The 19,060-nt window shown below is 41.7% G+C and overlaps 1 protein-coding gene across 2 annotated transcripts; it reads left to right on the top strand.

The window, feature by feature from the left end:
- The first annotated feature begins 334 nt into the window (after positions 1-334).
- Positions 335-2,404, top strand: otx2b (orthodenticle homeobox 2b). Of its 2 annotated transcripts, none has more exons than XM_073484078.1 (3): positions 335-441; positions 981-1,137; positions 1,781-2,404. In XM_073484078.1, exons 1-3 carry the CDS (start codon positions 335-337, stop codon positions 2,402-2,404), a joined length of 888 nt encoding a protein of 295 aa, XP_073340179.1. The 2 variants fall into 2 exon arrangements, with proteins under 2 accessions (XP_073340179.1, XP_073340180.1); XM_073484079.1 differs by having other exon boundaries at positions 335-431; positions 986-1,137.
- The last annotated feature ends 16,656 nt before the right edge of the window (positions 2,405-19,060 follow it).

Raw genomic sequence — 19,060 nt, forward strand, 5'->3', positions numbered from 1 at the left:
CGTGCCTTTAATTCAACTTTAAAGTGACTTGTTGCAGTTATAGGGCTTTTTCTGTGTGGGAGGAGGGGTTGGATTGGGGGACAGCTGGAGATGTGGTCGGTGCCTTTTTAAGGAGCGCCGTGCGTTTTGGAGAGGGCTTGTTTTCTGTCAACCTCTCTTCACTAAGGTGCATCTTCATCGGTGTCTCTTGTCGTCTTTCTCTTTTCTTTTGGGAACAGGTGCCGGGTTTAACACGGACCGCACGGCGAACAGAGCAGAGGACACCAAGTGCATCTCGGGAGCTCCATCAATTTTCAAAATTTTCTCCAACTTCAGCCCTCAGACAAACATTAGCATGATGTCGTATCTAAAGCAACCACCTTACACAGTCAATGGCCTCAGCTTAACTACTTCCGGAATGGATCTTTTGCATCCATCAGTGGGCTATCCAGGTGGGTGCGAACTTTTCTGAATAATAAATAAGGAGTGATGAAGGAACAGTAATGGCTTGGGGACACATTTTAGTGTGATATCAGGACCCATAGAAAAACTTTTCAATCTAATAATGACCTCTACATTTTGGGATACGATAAAAACTCGTCATTAATGTCAGTATATTAATTGGTCGTTAAATTACATGAGCTACTTTTTTATCAACTTTTTGCGCAAACGCACAAAAACAACTTGGAGGGAATTTAAGTCTCCTCTTGAGTGATTTTATTTGTAAATGTTTTATGCTGAATTGCTGGATAATTGGTTTTATTTTTTGCACAAATTGCATAGATTTTTTGGCACATTAGACTCAAGTGTTACATTTTGCCACCGGCAAGTCTCACAGGACTCGTGCGTAATTACGCACAACAACAACAACAAAAATACATTTTGTGTTACACACCTGCCTTTGATTATGTTTGATCTTTTCACTTGCTTTTATTTATTTATTTGTTTTCAAACGAATACATACGTAATGTAATTTAATTCACTTACATTTCATTTTTCCTGACAGCAACGCCACGGAAGCAGAGGCGAGAGAGGACTACTTTTACCCGCGCACAGCTCGACGTTTTGGAGGCGTTGTTCGCCAAAACTCGGTACCCGGACATATTCATGCGCGAAGAGGTGGCGCTGAAAATCAATCTACCTGAGTCCCGAGTACAGGTGAGTTCACCAGAAATTGATCGATGTGATTTAATATTTAAATATTAATAAGAAAGAAGACTGTGTGTTAATTGTGAGACACCAAAGGAAAAGTGACACAACATGTCCAACATGTTTTAAACACATTTGGATAATTAAACAGTTATTGTTTGGATTTAACAATGTGGAAAAATAATTTAGGTAGACGTAATTTACGGGGGGTTAAATGTGAAACAAAAAAAAGCTCGAATGACACTGAAAAAAAAAAATCGATTTTCTATCTGCACTGTTGGAAACACTCCTCTTAACCCGTGACTGACAGTGTATCTGAAGCTTAGCATTTTGTCCGCCTTAAATCAAGTGGAAAACTTTTGCCAGTGGGGTGAGATAATTCCACTTAACGACAGATTCCTGTTTCGAGAATTTGAGCGATGAAATGAGACCGATCTGTCCACTGGCACCAAAAACTTGCTTTGACAAAAAGTCGAGAAACATCTTGATTTGGACTGAAAACAAATGAAATGAATCTTCTTATTTTTTCACTTGGATTAAATCAAATAAAAAAAGGAATATTTAATTGTCTGTGCTCACTTAGAGAAATCTATCATTTGGGTTATATTTTCATTATAATAAAGAGATTTCTACAATAACGTGTCTCCTCCAGGTCTGGTTCAAGAACCGGCGGGCAAAGTGTCGCCAGCAGCAGCAGCAGCAGCAGAACGGGGGCCAGAACAAGGTGCGACCTGCCAAAAAGAAAAGTTCCCCGACCAGAGAAGTGAGCTCTGAGAGCGGGGCCAGCGGACAGTTCACGCCCCCCACCAGCACCACCACGGTCCCCGTCATCTCAACCAGCACCGCCCCAGTGTCCATCTGGAGCCCGGCGTCCATCTCTCCGCTCGCGGACCCCCTGTCTACCTCCTCCTCCTGCATGCAGAGGTCCTACCCCATGACCTACACCCAGGCCTCCAGCTACAGCCAGGGCTACGCCGGCTCGACGTCCTACTTCGGCGGCATGGACTGCGGCTCTTACCTCACCCCCATGCACCACCAGTTGTCAGGCCCTGGCTCGACTATCAGTCCCATGAGCACGAACGCGGTCACAAGCCATCTGAACCAGTCCCCGGCGTCCCTCTCCACCCAGGGCTACGGGACGTCCGGCCTGGGCTTCAACTCCACAGCAGACTGCTTGGATTATAAGGACCAAGCGGCGTCGTGGAAGCTGAACTTCAATGCCGATTGCTTGGATTATAAGGATCAAACGTCCTCGTGGAAATTCCAGGTCCTGTGAACAGAACAAACAGCTGTTTAAAAAAAGAAAAGTGCACAAACAGTGACGATCACATCAGACACAGCGCTGCTGCCATCCCTCAATAAAACACATCGGACTGGGTCAAAGTGTCCGCCGGGCTCGGCGAGGCAGGGGCCTCGGGGTGTTTGGCATGATGGTCCTCCTAGAGGAGAGGTTTAATTTATTTTAGCACTGGCAAAGAGATTTGTCTTTGTTCCGTTCATTCACAGGTTGTAGCCCCTCATCCATGTCTGTCAGTGTGTGCCTCTATGCGTCAAAATAAAAACACCTGTTGAGGACAGCACAGAAAGAAAAAGTACACCACAGCCACGGAACTAAAGTTTATCCAAGAACAAAACTCAAAGCTCGTCTTTCCGGCGAAGTGCTCGGGATGGACAGACCTCCTTTAAAAGGCTTCTTACACAACTTTGCCGAGCTGCTTTCTGGCGGAGAGACGATGAGGATGGTGTGTGGACATGGATGCACTACTTTATTTAAGAAAAAAAAGTGTTTATAAGGAATCAATATGTAGTTTCTAAGAGACAATCAGTGTGTGTCTTATATAAATGGTACATATGTGTTTTTTTTATCTGTGCTAGCCTTCGAAACTGTGATCTGTTGTATTGTATGCAATTTGTGAGCCCCCCTCGCATCAGACTCTCTGCTGTGATTTTAATAGATTTCTAACTTTTTTTGGAACAACGAAAAGATGCTAATGGTTAAAAGTTACCGGCATCACAGAGAGAGACGAGACTTTTCCGAGCAGCACATGGTAGTAATAATCAAGGGTTATTATTATTATCATTATTATTATTATTATTATTATTATTATTATTATTATAGCCCCACTGGAAATGACTCTCGGCTGCTGAGAGCTCCACACTTGCTCCCCTTCATTGATCTCAACACACGGTGATTGTGGATCCTTCACTGGGCTCCAAAGATGGTGTGACCTCACCGCTGAAAAGACATGAATAAAGGTCCTGTGAGCTTACTCTTTCATCGAGACACGATCTGTGCGTGAGTGTGCGTGAGCGAGTGTGTGAGGTGGAGAGAGAGAGAGGGGGGTGGGGGGTGGCGGGGATAATGGAGTCTGATAGTGTGCGCAAAATGAATGGTGGGTGTTTTCTGAGATGGGTTATTTGAGTTATTCTGAAGTCTTAAAAAGGAATTATGAGGGGGAAAAATCAAAAAGGCACAAATTATAGCGAGTAAAAAAAAATAATAAAAGTCATGATAATGGCTCTAATTTTTATTTTAGTTAGGCCTGACTTAAAAAAAAGACACTCAATATTTGGAGAAAATATGAGAGGAAAAAAAACTACTGATTTTACTGATTTAATATATTTTTTAAAACAGAGGTCGGCAGTTTTGTTGGTGTGTTAATTAAGCCAATAATGAGAGATTTATACTTCACCATGGCAACCAAACGTGTGTTATAATCAAAGATATTATATTAACACAACATGGATTAAAAATCACATTATATATCTTACTGTAATTATTGTTTTTAGAGCCGAGGACGCATGCAAAAAATCTATTACAGGTCTTGTTAACGAAAAATAGTCGAATTAGCCCCTAAAAATGAATATGGGGTCATTGTTTTTTTTCTTTCCTTTCTTAGTTTCCGGTAGTTCAATTCAGAACAGTCTCAACAAAGAGAGTGTGCAGGTTTGGGAGAAAGCAGTGTTAAATCCCGGCCTCCAAGAGATGTTAATCCCAATATTTTACCGGCGGGGGTTTCTGCGGGGCGCAGGGGCAGCAGTGGTCCCATTCAAAGCCCCACCGCATGAGTTTTACATGCCTGATCCCCAAATGTGCGCCCTGATAGGAAGAATGATATTTCATGTAAGAGGAGAAATGCAAACACACGTTCATGTTTTATTAATCCACCAAGAAACTGCACTCATTTGCTTTAATTACACGTGTGTAGGCCTTTTACGCACAGGAGGGGATACATCTTCAGGAATATCATCACAAAAAAACAAGTAGAAAAATTGCTTGTAGTTTTATTTTTTGTTAGTTGGCAGCGCAGGTGATCATTTCTTTAAATATGATGTTGGGTCGTGAAGAGAAAAAGTCATCCAGGAGATAAACCTGCAGAAACTCGGCACCGAAACCCTGAACATTTACTGCTCAATGCTTTATTTTTAAACTCAAGAGAAACTCGCTCTCACACTCCTGTGAACTCATCACTATGTGAGTTATCAAGTGTGCACGACTTTAAAAATATTGCGCGAGGTGAATTGGTTTATTTGCATGAAGCATCCTCCTAAAAAAAAAAAAAAAAGGATCCATTTTTCTTAAAATACAGTCTGAGGAGTCAGAAGGTTAAAAGCTGCTCTTGAGAGAGGGTTTGGTCTGTGTTTACTCCCCCTCCACCACCACCACCACCAAACTCTCCAACGTTACTGTCAGCGTGCTTGACGACACGACACAATAAAGTCAGAGCGGCTGTGGGATCTGTAATGAGTCGACATGGCTCTGCAGTGGGCTAATTGTTAGAAGTCCAACATTCAATTAGCATCCTTGACATTGCCAATAATCTCTCTTTCATTGGAGTCTCCGCTAAAGGAGCGCACTAATTAAAAGCGTTGCTTGAAATAATCGAAGCGTTAAAGAGAAGAGCGACTTTGATTCCACTCCTGTGGACAGAAAAAAAAAAAAAATAGGTGTGTGTGTGTGTTTTAGTTTGAAAGACTTAATTATACAATAGCCCGTATCCATAACTTATTCAAGGGTGAAGCAGAAATAGCTCCTTTAATTTCTTTTTTATCACGCAGTCTGATTTTTTTTTTGTTTTGTTTTTTGGCGCAATAATATTCAAGAATCAATTAGAATATCGCCGCAATGCAACGCCAAGTTTGGCACCATGCATATACATCGTTATGGCGATAAACAATGCAACAATTGAACTTGGAAACAATAGCGGAGTCTGACAGAAAAGGCCTGAATATTCATGAGGTGCGTCTCTCCTCTCAGTGTCAACAACTCCTCCAGCCAGACTGCTGCAGCGAAAGAAAGAGAGAGAGGGAGAAGGAAAAAAAAAACTGTTGCAGGCTGCAGGGTCACTTTCAAATGTCAGCTGTGGAGAACAAAACCAGAGGAGGAGGAAGAATGGGGAGTTTGAGGACGGACTCCACCACACTGAATAAACTGAACAAAACACGAGTCATTGTTGGGGGGAAAAGTAAAGCACCCTAAATATGAAGTGATGCCACAGATGATTACAAAATAAAAGCACGGTCCATCTCACTGTGAAACACCCCACCACCACCACCACGCACACCCTCGTCCCCTTAATCGATGCTCACTGATACATCCAATATCATCTGCCACACAATGGGCTTGTTATTGTAACCTCGGAGCCTCGTGTCTTCAAAGTGCACAAGTCATGGAGGAGGATTAGACATCCGGCCTCCACAATACTTCATACATACAATGAGTTTTTAATCAAGTCCAAAAGCAGCGCTGAGGAGCATATGGGACCAACAGACGCGGCATTAATCCCTCTTGGTTTTTTTTGTCTAACAGCGGGCCGCACAGCGCCCCTCGTCCCCTGGTCTGGTCGCTGTCCGGTCGGTCACAAACACGAGTCATCCAGCCTAACACAACATCGGCCTGCTCACGAGCTGGAGGCCGCAGCGCCTGCGGGGAGAATGTGGTCCGATCACCGGTGAGGTTAGAGTGAACGAGAGATCTGATTCAGAAAAGATCACAAAGAAATACACCAGCATGAGAGCATGACTCCCTCGAGGTTCATTCTGCAAAAGTCTGCAGGAAATTCAAGTCAAGATTTTGCTGATGAACTCGTTGGGACTTTCAGTGAATATAAAACGTGAGTACTGATGATGAAAAGGCAAATAAAACCAGTTTATTACTGGGAAGGAGACAAAGATAGACATGGGGAGATTAGAGAAACTACCCAGGAATGTGGGACAGTTTGTAAAAATTGTTAAAAAATGAAGCCTTGTCTTGTTTGATAGGCTGCTTAATAATATATACAGTATATTCATGTGTATTTAATTGCCAGACATTGTAATGAAAATAAAAAATAAAAGCAACATAACATAATGACTGGGAAAATGTGCCAACAACTAATAAAATTAAAATAAACAACAAACATAAATCATATTTTTAAGCTAATCCAGCAGTATCCCCTTGAAAGTGCTTATCCAGGCTTAGTCGACATTTTCTGAAATTATTTAAGTTTGTGACATCATCAATGAATTTGATAATCTTGTCAAAGATTAAATTAAAAGGGTTTTGTGTAGCAGCCCCATAATAACAGATTTAGATGTTTTAAAAAATGAAGTCTAAAGAGATTTGAAAGTAAGCGCAGTAAAAAGCATGTTATTTTAATTTCTCAGACTGCTCACACAAATCCGTGGATTTGCAGAGATCCACGACTGATAATGATACGAGCAGGCTGACTAGCTGGAGGTCTGATGGAGCAAAAGAGGGGCCACACATTCATTCTGCTCGAGCAGTCACCGCTCCACCTGCGAGATAACCTCAAAAAAACACTCAGGATGTTTCACTTTTCCTTCCACAACCTGCAGTGAACACAACACATGAAAGCACATTGTCAGGGACTTTCATTCCTTTGCTCACATAAGTGCTCTTTTAAAAAAAAAAAACAGTCTCGCCAAATATGCCTAAACATTTGGCTTATGATGTTCATAAGCCCCACAGGACACAGAGGGCTTATCAGTTCATTAGCCACTTGATGGCCTATTTCAAGTTATAGTAGGTGGGAGGAGGGCGATGGATGAGGATACCACCATCCATTACTGAGGCATATTTTTGTTAAGCTATTCAGGGGCGCAGAGAAAAAAAACCCTCAAACCCATAAGAAGATTACCAGATCTCAGCATATGTTAAAAAACACATTATTACTATGCTTATGGGTCGAGTTAATACCTAGTTAGTTAAAGCTCACCTAGTTAAGAGGCTGTCCATTTAAAGGGACATTTTAGCTTAAGAGTTTATGTTTTATTTTGACAGTTTAGGACAAACCACTCAGTGCAAATCAACTATTTTAGAAACAGTCCCCTGACCCTGACAGAAAATGTATGTTAGATTGTCGCATATTCATATTCCTTGGATTAAATGTTCCCCGACCATTAATAAAAATCTCCTTATGGAGACAAATGGACATATTCTCATAGCGGATTATGCATCGTCCTAATGGTGATGTCTCCACACACACACACAGTGGGGTAGTAAAGAGTAAAGTGCTGAAATATTACAATTATAATCGCCGCTAACTGATGTCTAATGGTCATTAATATTGCTGAGAGCTCAAACAGACAATTTGGCCACTCAGTATTAAACATGTTAAGCTTCAAAGCAGAGGACGGTTCTCATTATTGATATGTTGGTTTCTGTCATACATGTGGCGTGTAAAGCTAATAACAAAGACCTTTAAAGGGGCACTGTGTAGTTTTGGAGAAGAAATTCAAACTCAGAATTTTATTACTTACAATATTAATGAGGTAATAATACAAACTCAGAAATTTCAATTTTTTCTATGACTGAATAAACAAGCTGTTCTCAGACGAAAATACGGTGCCCACAACACTGTTTGAAGCTAGAAAGGTGGCAGGGTCTGCCACAAATAAACAAAGTGAAACTGAGTTACTTTATTTAGTTTGTTTAGGCTTAAAATACAGTCAATGAAGATCTTTTGCTTCTTATAAAATGTATTTTCCAAAACTACGTAGTGCCCCTTTGATAAATATGAATAAATATGTTATTCTGCAATGGAAATATGTAGAGAGAGACACTATTCCTGCTGCTAAAAAAAAAAAAGCATTTTACAATTCAAAATATTGCTTCGATAGTAAGAAAGAAATCCTCAAAAAAAAAAAAGTCTGACTTATTTTTAGTTTTCTGAAATGTTCTTCCACATCTTTTGGCCCTCCTCAGTGGATGCAGATGCACAGTTGTTTCTGCTATCCCCCGCAAATTCAGTTCAAGGCCACAAGATGTGGTTGAGACTATAAGTTGGGAACTTACAGCGAGATTTATTTTCTCAAGCTGCTGTTTTCCAAGGTCAAGAGTGAACCTTCAAGATCAAAATATTTCTGCATGGTTTGGTCCATAAAATGTCGACCATCGGGGCGTGTGGTCCTGATGGACACAACCCACTGTAATCCTCACTTGAACTCCCACTGAGTCGAAGCAAAGTGAGGATTTTGGGCATCGAATGTGAGTCAGAAACAATGCAGCATATAGCAAACTTCAGTAGCGGTATTTAACAACATTTACATAGCACGCTTTTGATATTCTCTTCTGGCTTAATACTCGCTTTCAACTGAAATTGAGGGGAAATAGCAGGAACGACTGACATTTGACACTGCATGTAAGCCATGATCAAACTCCATAGTTAATGGCCTCAAACACACCTTTTGATCACAAATAGCTTACAAATTTAATGACTTCATGGTGAACGGAGCCAATTTCTCTCCGTATTCTCACCACAGGCTACACGGTCTATCAAAAAACAGCTACAGTGTATCTCAAAAGAGAAAAAGTAGTGCAACAATGTAATTTTCTCAATTCACATTAATCCCTGGCCGCATGAATTCAGCAATGAATTAAATCACAAAAGGCAAGCCTTCTCTTATACCAGCAACATGATACAACATTATTTTTTTCTTTAACAAGTGTTTAGACTGTTTAAGTACATGTGGTTCCCCTGTTTCCTTTAAGCCACATCACACTGCGGTTACCTGTGAAAGGCCCACTTCTCTCCTCCTCACCGGGCCGCCGAGCCCACGAGACTCCTCATTAGAACAATTAACACAGGTGCACGTGATGAGGCCTCACTGATAATTTACACCTTTCTCACAAACACTCTATCTCTTAATCTCCTGCAAACACTATTCTCTTGTGAGACAGGAGGCCTATAGGAGGAACCAAAAATTAATTAGCTGCATCCAACAGATTAGAGCTCAGAGACCCCCCCTCCTCTCTCCCTAAATGGACAGCAGTTAGTCAGACTACAGTGTGGAGGAGACGGAGGAAAAGGCAAATCAGCCCAAAGGCAGAATCTCCTCTTTGCCTATTTCAATATTTCATTGAGTGTTATACATCAATGAACTGTTTCAGGGTGTCATCGCGCAGAGGCTAAGCCTTGAGGATTCACGGCCCCGCGAGTGTATGCCTTTATCCAACGTGCCTCGAATACATGAAAGCAGGCGTCTCTATCACACAAGTTCAAAACACAGTTCAACTTCTGGAAACAGCACCTCCACAACACTGAGACACTTCTCTACCAGCAGCACGGAAACTTTACTTTGACTTTGCAGTGAAGTTAAGTGTATTACATTAAACATATGAGAGGCTCTCAGAGGGGATTTTTACCTCTACCTATGAAGGAGGTTAAAGTATCACATGTGTCCATTTGTTGGTTGGTTTGTAAACAGGATTACACAAAAACTATGAAACAGATTTCCATGAGACTTGGATGGAGAATGGGTCTCGGCCCAGTATAGACCCCATTAACTTTTGGTGATAAAGGGACAGGACATTTTTCCTTACTTTATTGAAAATTGCAAGATAGATTTTTTTTTTACATTTTCATTAATTTCTCTGGGAATAAAGGATGGACCTTGATGAAAAAAATCAGGTGCACTTAGATGACTGGCATCTAGTGAATAAAATTTGATGTGGATCCGAATAAAAAACCAGATCAAGCAGATTTAATTTTGGATTAGACTTGATTGAATTAAGGGGGACTGTTGGGCCTTGGCGGAGGTATGCACTCACTGTGGCCATTCTAGTTAGACATTTCGCAAGCTGTGAGTAACTCCTATATTTCTGTTTTGCGAGGTTAAGACAATTTAGCATGCACACCAAAATCTTGAGGAATTAACCAGGAATGACCTGATAACTAAAGGTGCACTATGTAACTTTTGTACTATAATTTTTGACATATAGTCCTATATACAAGCCTGTTTTGCTCTAAATGTTTGCCACCTTCTGCGTTTACACCTGCGACCCAGCGCTGCCACAGACCTTTTCACAGTAGACATTTTGGCTCCTCATAGCAGGATGCACACATGTGTAATTTCTAACATTAAAAACATCTATAATCCATTTAGGCGAGCTGTGTCTTGTCCTTGCTGCCTCACTGTCATGGCTTACTGGGAGACCTGATGGAACTGAGCCATTGTTTAACAGGTGCTTTTCCTGCTTTTACAAGTCAAAATATGTGCTGTGAAAAAGTTTTTTTTAATGTTTTTGCTCCACATTCACCATATGCCTCCAAATGAATGCTGCTTATACTGAAGTAGTTTTTATACAGGTTGGATGCAGGACTACAAATCTTTGTAAAATAGCCTTCAAGAAAAAAGGGTTCTCATGTGAGGTGCATTTTTCATCCAGCCACAAGTAATAAATGATCTCCTATCTTGGTGTACATCTGTCTTCATGGTAGTGGTTTCATGCAGGAGGAAAAGGCCTGACAATATGGTACAATATCCTTGAATCTAAAAAAGCCAGCGCTTCCTACAGCCTGATAAGAACATAACAACTGTCATGGGTTTAAGCTAAGCATGTAAAAAGACGTAGTTCATAGTTGATAGAATGGAGTCTGTAGAGTAGTATCACTTCTCTTGGACCCTACGTGAGGGCTGGTTCACCATTAATCTACTCAAAAATGCCCAAGAGCATCCAATGGCCCAAAGATGATTCACACACACCAAAAGAAAGTGCATAAAACACAAGTTAAAATGAGGATTTTAAGAAAGCATCACATTTTACAGTACAAATGAGTTTCTGCCTCTAAAACCGAGCCAACTGCACAAACACAGAAACACAGCAACAGTTGCCTGTTGAAGAGATGGTGCACGGGGGCCTGAGAGCCAATATGGCTGCTAGGCAGAGACAAAAAAAGTGCTCCTCATAATGCAGGCCAAACATTTAATATGGCTTAAGGGTTAAGAATCTCCTCTAAGTGAAATCTTCCGGGTATAGTCAAATCTCTCTCATTGGTCTTATACAGCTAATTTGACAGTTTCAAAATCCCTCCATCCTGATCAACTTTACCTCTCCTAATCCCCCCTCTCCCCCCTCCACCTGTTAGTCTGGGTGTGCATGCGTGCCTCCCTCTCTCCTGAGAGCATATGGGGCAGTGGCTGACCCTGGGAGTCGTTGAGTGTGGGGACAGATGCAGCCTCTTCTCTCCCCTCCCCCCCTCCTCCTCCTCCTCCTCCTCGTCATCCCCCCTCTCCATCCACCCGCCACGACCAGTCCTACCCTCCTATCCACCTGTTTAGGTCACAGACCAGGGGCGATGAGTGGCTGTGCGCGTGCCACACCAGCGGCTTGGCCACTGCGTTATTATCCCACCCAAGACAAAAGGGTATTTAGGGAGGCCGGCTGCCTGCCCAGGGGGAACACAATGCCATGAGGCTGGCAGGCCTGTGGACTCGGGGCCGTCGATCACGTGCCCGCTTTATGTGAATGAGCGTCAGGGGGCATCTGTTGGGTGTGTGTGTGTGCGTGTGTCTAACCTGAGGTATTATGCCAGACGAGGGGGCAGTAGACAAAGAGTATGACGTGTGTGTGTGTCTGTGTGTGCATTTTTGTGTGTGTGAAGGGGGGTATTAAAAAACAATTGCATCTTTTATAATTAAATGAGGTCTACACTTGAATACATAACAGGTCAACTTCTGCTACTAATTAAAATTCATATTGGAGCACTTATAAACTTGGGCTTTTAACTGATTTTAACGTGCAACACAAACGCTGCTCAGTATTCAACAGATCTTGGTTCAGTATTATAATGAACAATGGTGCACTTGAGAGCAAATATACTGTGTCAGAGTACTTAATAAAAGCCCTAAAAATCATTCAGAACTCCATTGAAAAATGTAAAAATTCTATAAGCTGATCCAAATCTGTTGCTGAAACTTTATTAATTTTTTTAGAAAGCAGGTCAAAACATTAACTTTCGTTTATAGAGGCCTCTATCAACATCCACAGTAAACAAAAGTCACTAAATGTGTGGGTATAACAGAGCAGAACAATCAATTGATGAGCTGTCAACTATTATTAATAATAATAATAATAATAATAATAATAACAATAATAATAATAATAATAATAATAATAATAAATCGATTCGGTTTGAGTAATTTCTTTTTGAGTTTTAAGTAAAAAATTCTCTCTTTCCAGCTTCTTAAATGTGAATATTTTCTGCTTTCTTTACTCCTTTATGACAGTAAACTGAATATCTTTTGGTTGCGGACAAAACAAGACATTTGAGGACGTCATCTTTGGCCTTGGGAAACACTGATTGACATTTTTCACCATTTCATGACATTTCATAGACCCAAAAATTATTAGAGATAATAATCGACAGGGAAAATAATTGTTAGTTTGTAATCCATTCTAACAGCGCTTGCTGTAGTCATTGCTCATTCATATCACTTCACAGATCAATAAAATTTGATCAGTTCAAACAAGCAATGATTAGCTGCTCCCATCTGTTCCCTTGTGTGGTTTATGAACTCCTGTGGAGAGCGACGTTTCAATCAGTCCCACTTGACCTCTTTCAGTCTCTGTTAGATCTGATGTTGTTTTGAAATCTTTATTTTATAAAACTATTCATTACTTGGCTTCTTTAACTTCACCAACATTCACTTAATAGCTGCGTGTTTTTAATGATGTGGTGTTCCTGTTAATTTGTCCACTCCCTGTATTCCCACTCTGAAAGCTCATCTATTCATGTGTGTGTGTATTCGTTGAGTCTAGACAATGTTACATCACCCTGGCAGGGGTGTTTGTATGTTATTGTGTCTATTGTGGCTCACTACATCGTGTCATGCTCTCTTGTCAGGCACGGTTACACATGGCTTGTGGCGCCCTGACCTACAACTCCCCCCCTCTTGTTTGTCAGCGGTTGTTTGGCCTACTTTCATAAAGACAAACACAGCCATTTGTTTTTGTGTTGCATTTCCATGAAAATGGAATAAACAAATGGCAGGGAGGGGGACAGTTGGAGCAGGTTTTTGTTTTGTTTTTGTTTAATACAGGAAGGGGGTAGGGGGTGGTAACTGGCCAGAGAAACTTCTGAACACTCTTAATAAACTCCTAATAATACATTAATAATAATTCCTGGAAAATTATAAAAACAGAAAACATGTCAACAGATAGAATAATAGGTCAACACCAAGGCAACACCAATGTAAACTGTAAGGAATTAAAAGCTTGTAAAATTAAAGCCAAACTACCCTTAAAATGACCCGACATGTTTTTAACAATCAACAGGAAATTAATTTGAAAACCTTATTTCTCATCTCAGTGGGTCTTGTCTGACCTTCTGGACGCCAACTGATTGGCGAGCCACGAGGCCAGCAGACCCTCAAACTGAGTCAACCCCTCCCCTCCTCACTCCACGGACAGTAAGGATGCTACAGTTCATTAATGAGTATGCTCCATAGCTCTTAAAGAGTCCTTAATTAGTGGCACACACTGACACCAGCCAGCCATGCACCAGGAGGGGCATGCTGGGAAGATGGGGAGGCACACTGGAGGAGGGGGGTTTATAAGCCCACTGACGGCTTCACTGTTATAAAAATACATCTTTTCAAAAAATCAAAAAGGACATCTACCCTTTTCTGAATTATCAGTCCACCAATTGGATTCCTAAAGAAAATCAATTGTTTTGACATGAGGAACCTGATCAAACAGAATTGATTAGGTCTGTGACATGGATAGCACTCCAAGGCTAGGCGATGGACTGTCGCAAACACGTGTGATTGAAAAGCTTTAAATGGGTGTCAAACAAGCGGGGGACATAATGTTTGACTTAAATTATCAGCAGTCCCACAGGAGGCTTCTGGGACCGCTCCCCAGAGCCGGGCGTGTGTGTGGAATACAAACAGGGGATTCACCAGTGACCAGCGGGTCAGTGCTGGAAGAGGGGCCGGGTGCCGGTTGCTCCTGTGGGACTTGGCGGCATTCCTACAGCAGCTTTTTTAATTTGCTGGACATGACCCCCCCCTCTCTCCAGCAGGCGCTAACGGGACAGACGACATCTAACATACAGCTACTGTCGCTGTGAGTGTGTGTGTGTTTGCGGGGCAGGTGGGGGGGTAGGCTGTTGTAGGGTCCCAGATGGGTTAATGGGGAGTTTAGCATCAGGATTACAATGCAACAGTGTGGCTTTGGATTGAGTAGTTATTACCCCAAGCCTATACTGGCTACTCCCTTCTATTGCTCACCATGGAGACAACATGCGGTTGGATGTACAAATTAATAAAATAGTAACAAAAATGATCACAAATATTTAAATTGCTTTTAAAAAAGTGCAAATTTTAAACCAAAAAATTTTGATCTAACAAAAATAACAGCGTTTTCCCACAACACCATACAATATTGTGTTTTTTGGAGAATTAAGCGATACTAAAATTTACATTTTAGCTGTCACCATCAGTCGCCGAGTCATTTTAAGTGTTAAAAAAAAGAAGTGCTCCCTCTCATGGCTATAGCTGCTTATTACGATTCTTTAAAGTCAAATAATAGTTATAATGTTCTTCCTCCTTGGTGTGTTAAGGCCAAAAGACAGTATTTATGTTTTTTAGCCCTCCTCTATGCCATCCTCTACCTCCCCCCACCAGGAACACTCCATCATGGTGCTAGACTAATCTGTTTGTCAAAACGTGTCTTGCCTCTGCACCCTACACCTCCCCCTGCCTCCCTCCTTCCCCAGCTGCTGGCCATCGCAGGTCCAGCTCCAGCACCGCCAGCCAGCCAGCCCAGAGAGATTGAAATGTTAAGGGCAGGGACGACAGCTCCACTAATTAAATTCCCCAGGTTAATCCCTGCCGATCCCCTCATCGCACTCTCCCACCAGGCCTTGCAAGGAGACAGGGGGCAGAGACTGGGGGGGAACAACAAACAAACATTCAACACCAACAATGGATATGGAAAAATTCAAAAAAATGAGACTGAATGTGAAAATGGAAAGCCTGAAACGATGCATGAGGTGGGGGTGGACAAACACGCATCTGTGTGATGTAGGACGCATTAACATCACCAAAGAAACATGCACACTAATGCATATTAAAATCTATGTCCTTCTTATAGATGATAGTAAAGTAAAGCTTCTGTTGATTAAATTGAAAGACTTGTCAAAGCTAACCAACATCTTCCATGTTGATAACCGGCGTGGCTGTGCCCTCACATTCCCAGGACCGGCCGCGGACCTGTCATCATCTCAGCATGTACAGTGGCCTTTAGTCTGACCCTTTGCCACTGTACTACAGAGGACAGCTGACATGCTGACCAACAACTAGCAAACTATGTGACCTTGGCAGCATCAGAGGAGGTGATACATTCCAGCTCCTCACTGAAACACAAAGAGCAGGGTGCAGAAACTTCTGTGAAACTGTCTGACAATAGCATATTTCTTTTTTAAAGGCTTTTATTCTGAAAGAGACCAACAATTGGCCATAAAATTGCTGTCCAAAGCAAAATAAACACTTTGTTTTACTGCTGCTGCACATTCTGTTATTATACTTTTTTATTGTTATGACCTTTTAATAGTTTTTCTGTTACACCTATTCTTGCAATTTATATTGTTTTTATACTTATTGTTTTTATACAAATTATTTTGCATTATACCTTTATATTATTTATATCCTTCATTTCTATTATATTCTGTTTTACTATTAACATATATGTTATATATGTTAATATATATACAGTATATACATATGTATATTCTTTTTCTATACATTTTATTGCCTTATACCTTTAGTTGCTATTACTATTATATCTTTTACTGCTATTATACTCTGTTTTTATATCTTTACGCCTCATATATACTTATTTGTCATTTATATTTATTTTATTTTCTTTAGTGGAGTCACCCGGTCAAAGAATTTCACATGAGTGTAGATGTGCAACTGGAGTGACAAAACACATCTTAAATCTTGAAAAAATGACCCTGAAGAGGTCAGAAAAGCTCAATTTGTAAGTTGTCAATGTTCAAGCAACTTCTTGGTTACAGGAATTTATCAACAACCTTAGTGAGCAGACCCACTTTATCTATCTTTGTACATGTTGTTGCGTATTAAAACATCAAAATGTTCTCCTATTGGACTGAAAAACATCTAATACACACAGCAGATGCCCTCTTAAAAAAATTGCACAACTGCTCTTTGTTTGTGAATGGATGTAGTGGGTACAGGAAAGTAGATTTAAAAGCAAATGAATAGAGCAGGTGCTTTTGTACATAGTGGGTGTGGTGTTGGAGAAGACGTGGGTGTATTACACAGTGTGGGCGTGCTGCGTCACAGACACCACGCGCCTGCGTTGTGGCTTCGCTCAGAGGTGTAATGCCTGATTAGGGGATTACAGGAAAGTGCTTCTTTGCAGTTCTGTGAGAAACAATTATTAACATGTTGGTGTCTCTAATCCTGGATAAACACAGCTTTTCAAGAACAACAGCGAGTCTTTCTTCCCCCCTCTTTTTTAAAAAAAAATCCTGTGTTTAAACCCCGTAGTCACTTGAACTCCAAAGCCTAACTAATACCAGCGGAGGAGACAGGCCAGTCGTGTGGAACACTGTCATTACAGAGGTTGTGCTCTTGGTGGAAGACATAGCTGGCCAGCAGGCCTTCACATCAGAGGGGAAATCCAAATTTAGCTCGGGGAGAGAAAAGCATTGTGCTGAGCACTGCTTGTTGAAAGGGCATTAGACTGAAACATGTTCACAGCCTGTAATCTTTTATTTGTTTGTACACTTTACTCATGTAATCTCCTTTCTACTAATACAGAGACGATTTCCTAAGTCTGCTGGGGGAGCAGTGGATAACAGATCCAGGTAGGGTAGTATCACGAAGACTTACGGCAGGCTGACGCTGTATACTACTAACTGTGAGTGTTTTTGTCTGCTACCAACAGTGGGAGACTCTAGGCATGGAAAACCAGCTTTTTATAGCAGCACAGCCTCTATAGGATGCCAACATGGCTTTTAGACCCATTGTTTAGTTATTACAACAATTATGAGGAGTAGTAAAGCTAATCTGAAATGGTATATGGCAACAGGTTACCATAGTGATACCATCAGACCTCCTTGCATCCATAAAATCCCAGTTTATGATAGCAAATAATGTGCAATGGAGCTAGATGAATAAAACTAATAAATAAATGCACGATTCTACTTGGTCATGAACTGCACTCGAGACAATTTAGTGCCAGTTGTGTGCGATGAAAGTCAAGCAGGAAGCCATCAACACACTGCTGATTCCACAGCCACCAATCTACCCCCACACATATGCACCTGCACACACACACACACACTTTATCATTTCAGTGTTGCCTGTGGCTCTGAAATACAGCACATCAAAACAACTTGTAAGCCTCATTTCCGATACCCTTGAACCTGCTGACTGGCCAAATTGTCCACTAGCTGACACTTTGAAGAGTACCTCATCTCATTCGTCTCCAGCGCTGCCACTCTGTGAGGTCCTGAGAAGAGATGATTGATGATGCATTCACTGACATGGCTGGTATGAACAAACTAATATAACTAATTCAAATCAAGATTAAGCTAATGGGAATTCTAAACAGAGGAAGGCTTATTCTTTAAATGCAACAATGACGTTGGGTAGGCTTCATATAAAATGAACTGTGATCATGTCAGTGCACTTTTAATAACCTCTGGGCCCGTTGAGAGCATACCAGTGAGTATCCAGCATGGTTCCAGTCGCCTAGTTTCCACAGAAGAAGGGGGCAGGGTGATTGCGGTCCTAAAGGTGCTGGTACTGGTGTGCTATGTTGGGGATGTGTTGTGCCCATCTGGCAGGGCAGGGTTTAACCCTAATCCCAGAGCCCCTCGGCAGGGGAGCCCCAGGCTGTTGATCACTGGCCCCCCTGCTGGCTCCTCCACACTCCTGACCTCCTCTGCGCACAAACACACAGACCCCTGCCACAAGAAAACAAGTCAACACACACACACACACACAACACTGGCAGATAAACCGCAGGGCGCTACGCGAGATTGGTTTACAGGACCCACACATTCCACAAACATCTTTCTAGGCATGTGTCAATATCGGGTGAAGAGTTTTGATGTCCAGTGCACAAATACAAACAGACATTGTGAAAGACAAGAAGGAAATATGACCCCAACATATAAGCGCACACATGCAGAGGGCGTAGAGACTTGTTTTGGTGAGGCAATGTAGAAAACATTTATCACACACACAAGTAGAGACCGAGTAAATATACACACACATAATTACAAAAACACAGACAGATAGGCAAACACACAAAGACACCCAGAAGCAGTCACCCAGCCATACACACCACACACCTAACCACTGATAATCCCCTAGACACAGGAACACACTCACACACACATACAGAGCATCATTATGTTTATCACTGTGAACCAGCCCACCGACACCCATCACTCTAATTCCATTTGTCTGTTTAGATTCGTTTTGCTTTAATCCTCCCTTGTTTGTGCACATCTGCAAGCACTGCAATAGTACAGACAGAGCGAGAGCGGGAACGAGAGGGAGTGAGACAGACAGACAGAGAGTGAAAGAGAGAGAGGGAGCTCACAGGGAGCACTCTCCCCTCCTGACATCCCGGTCCCTGTAGCTCCAGCAAGAAGGGGCAGACAGG

The sequence above is a fragment of the Pagrus major genome, chromosome 16 (genome assembly GCF_040436345.1).
Source record: "Pagrus major chromosome 16, Pma_NU_1.0".
Taxonomy (NCBI): Eukaryota; Metazoa; Chordata; class Actinopteri; order Spariformes; family Sparidae; genus Pagrus; species Pagrus major.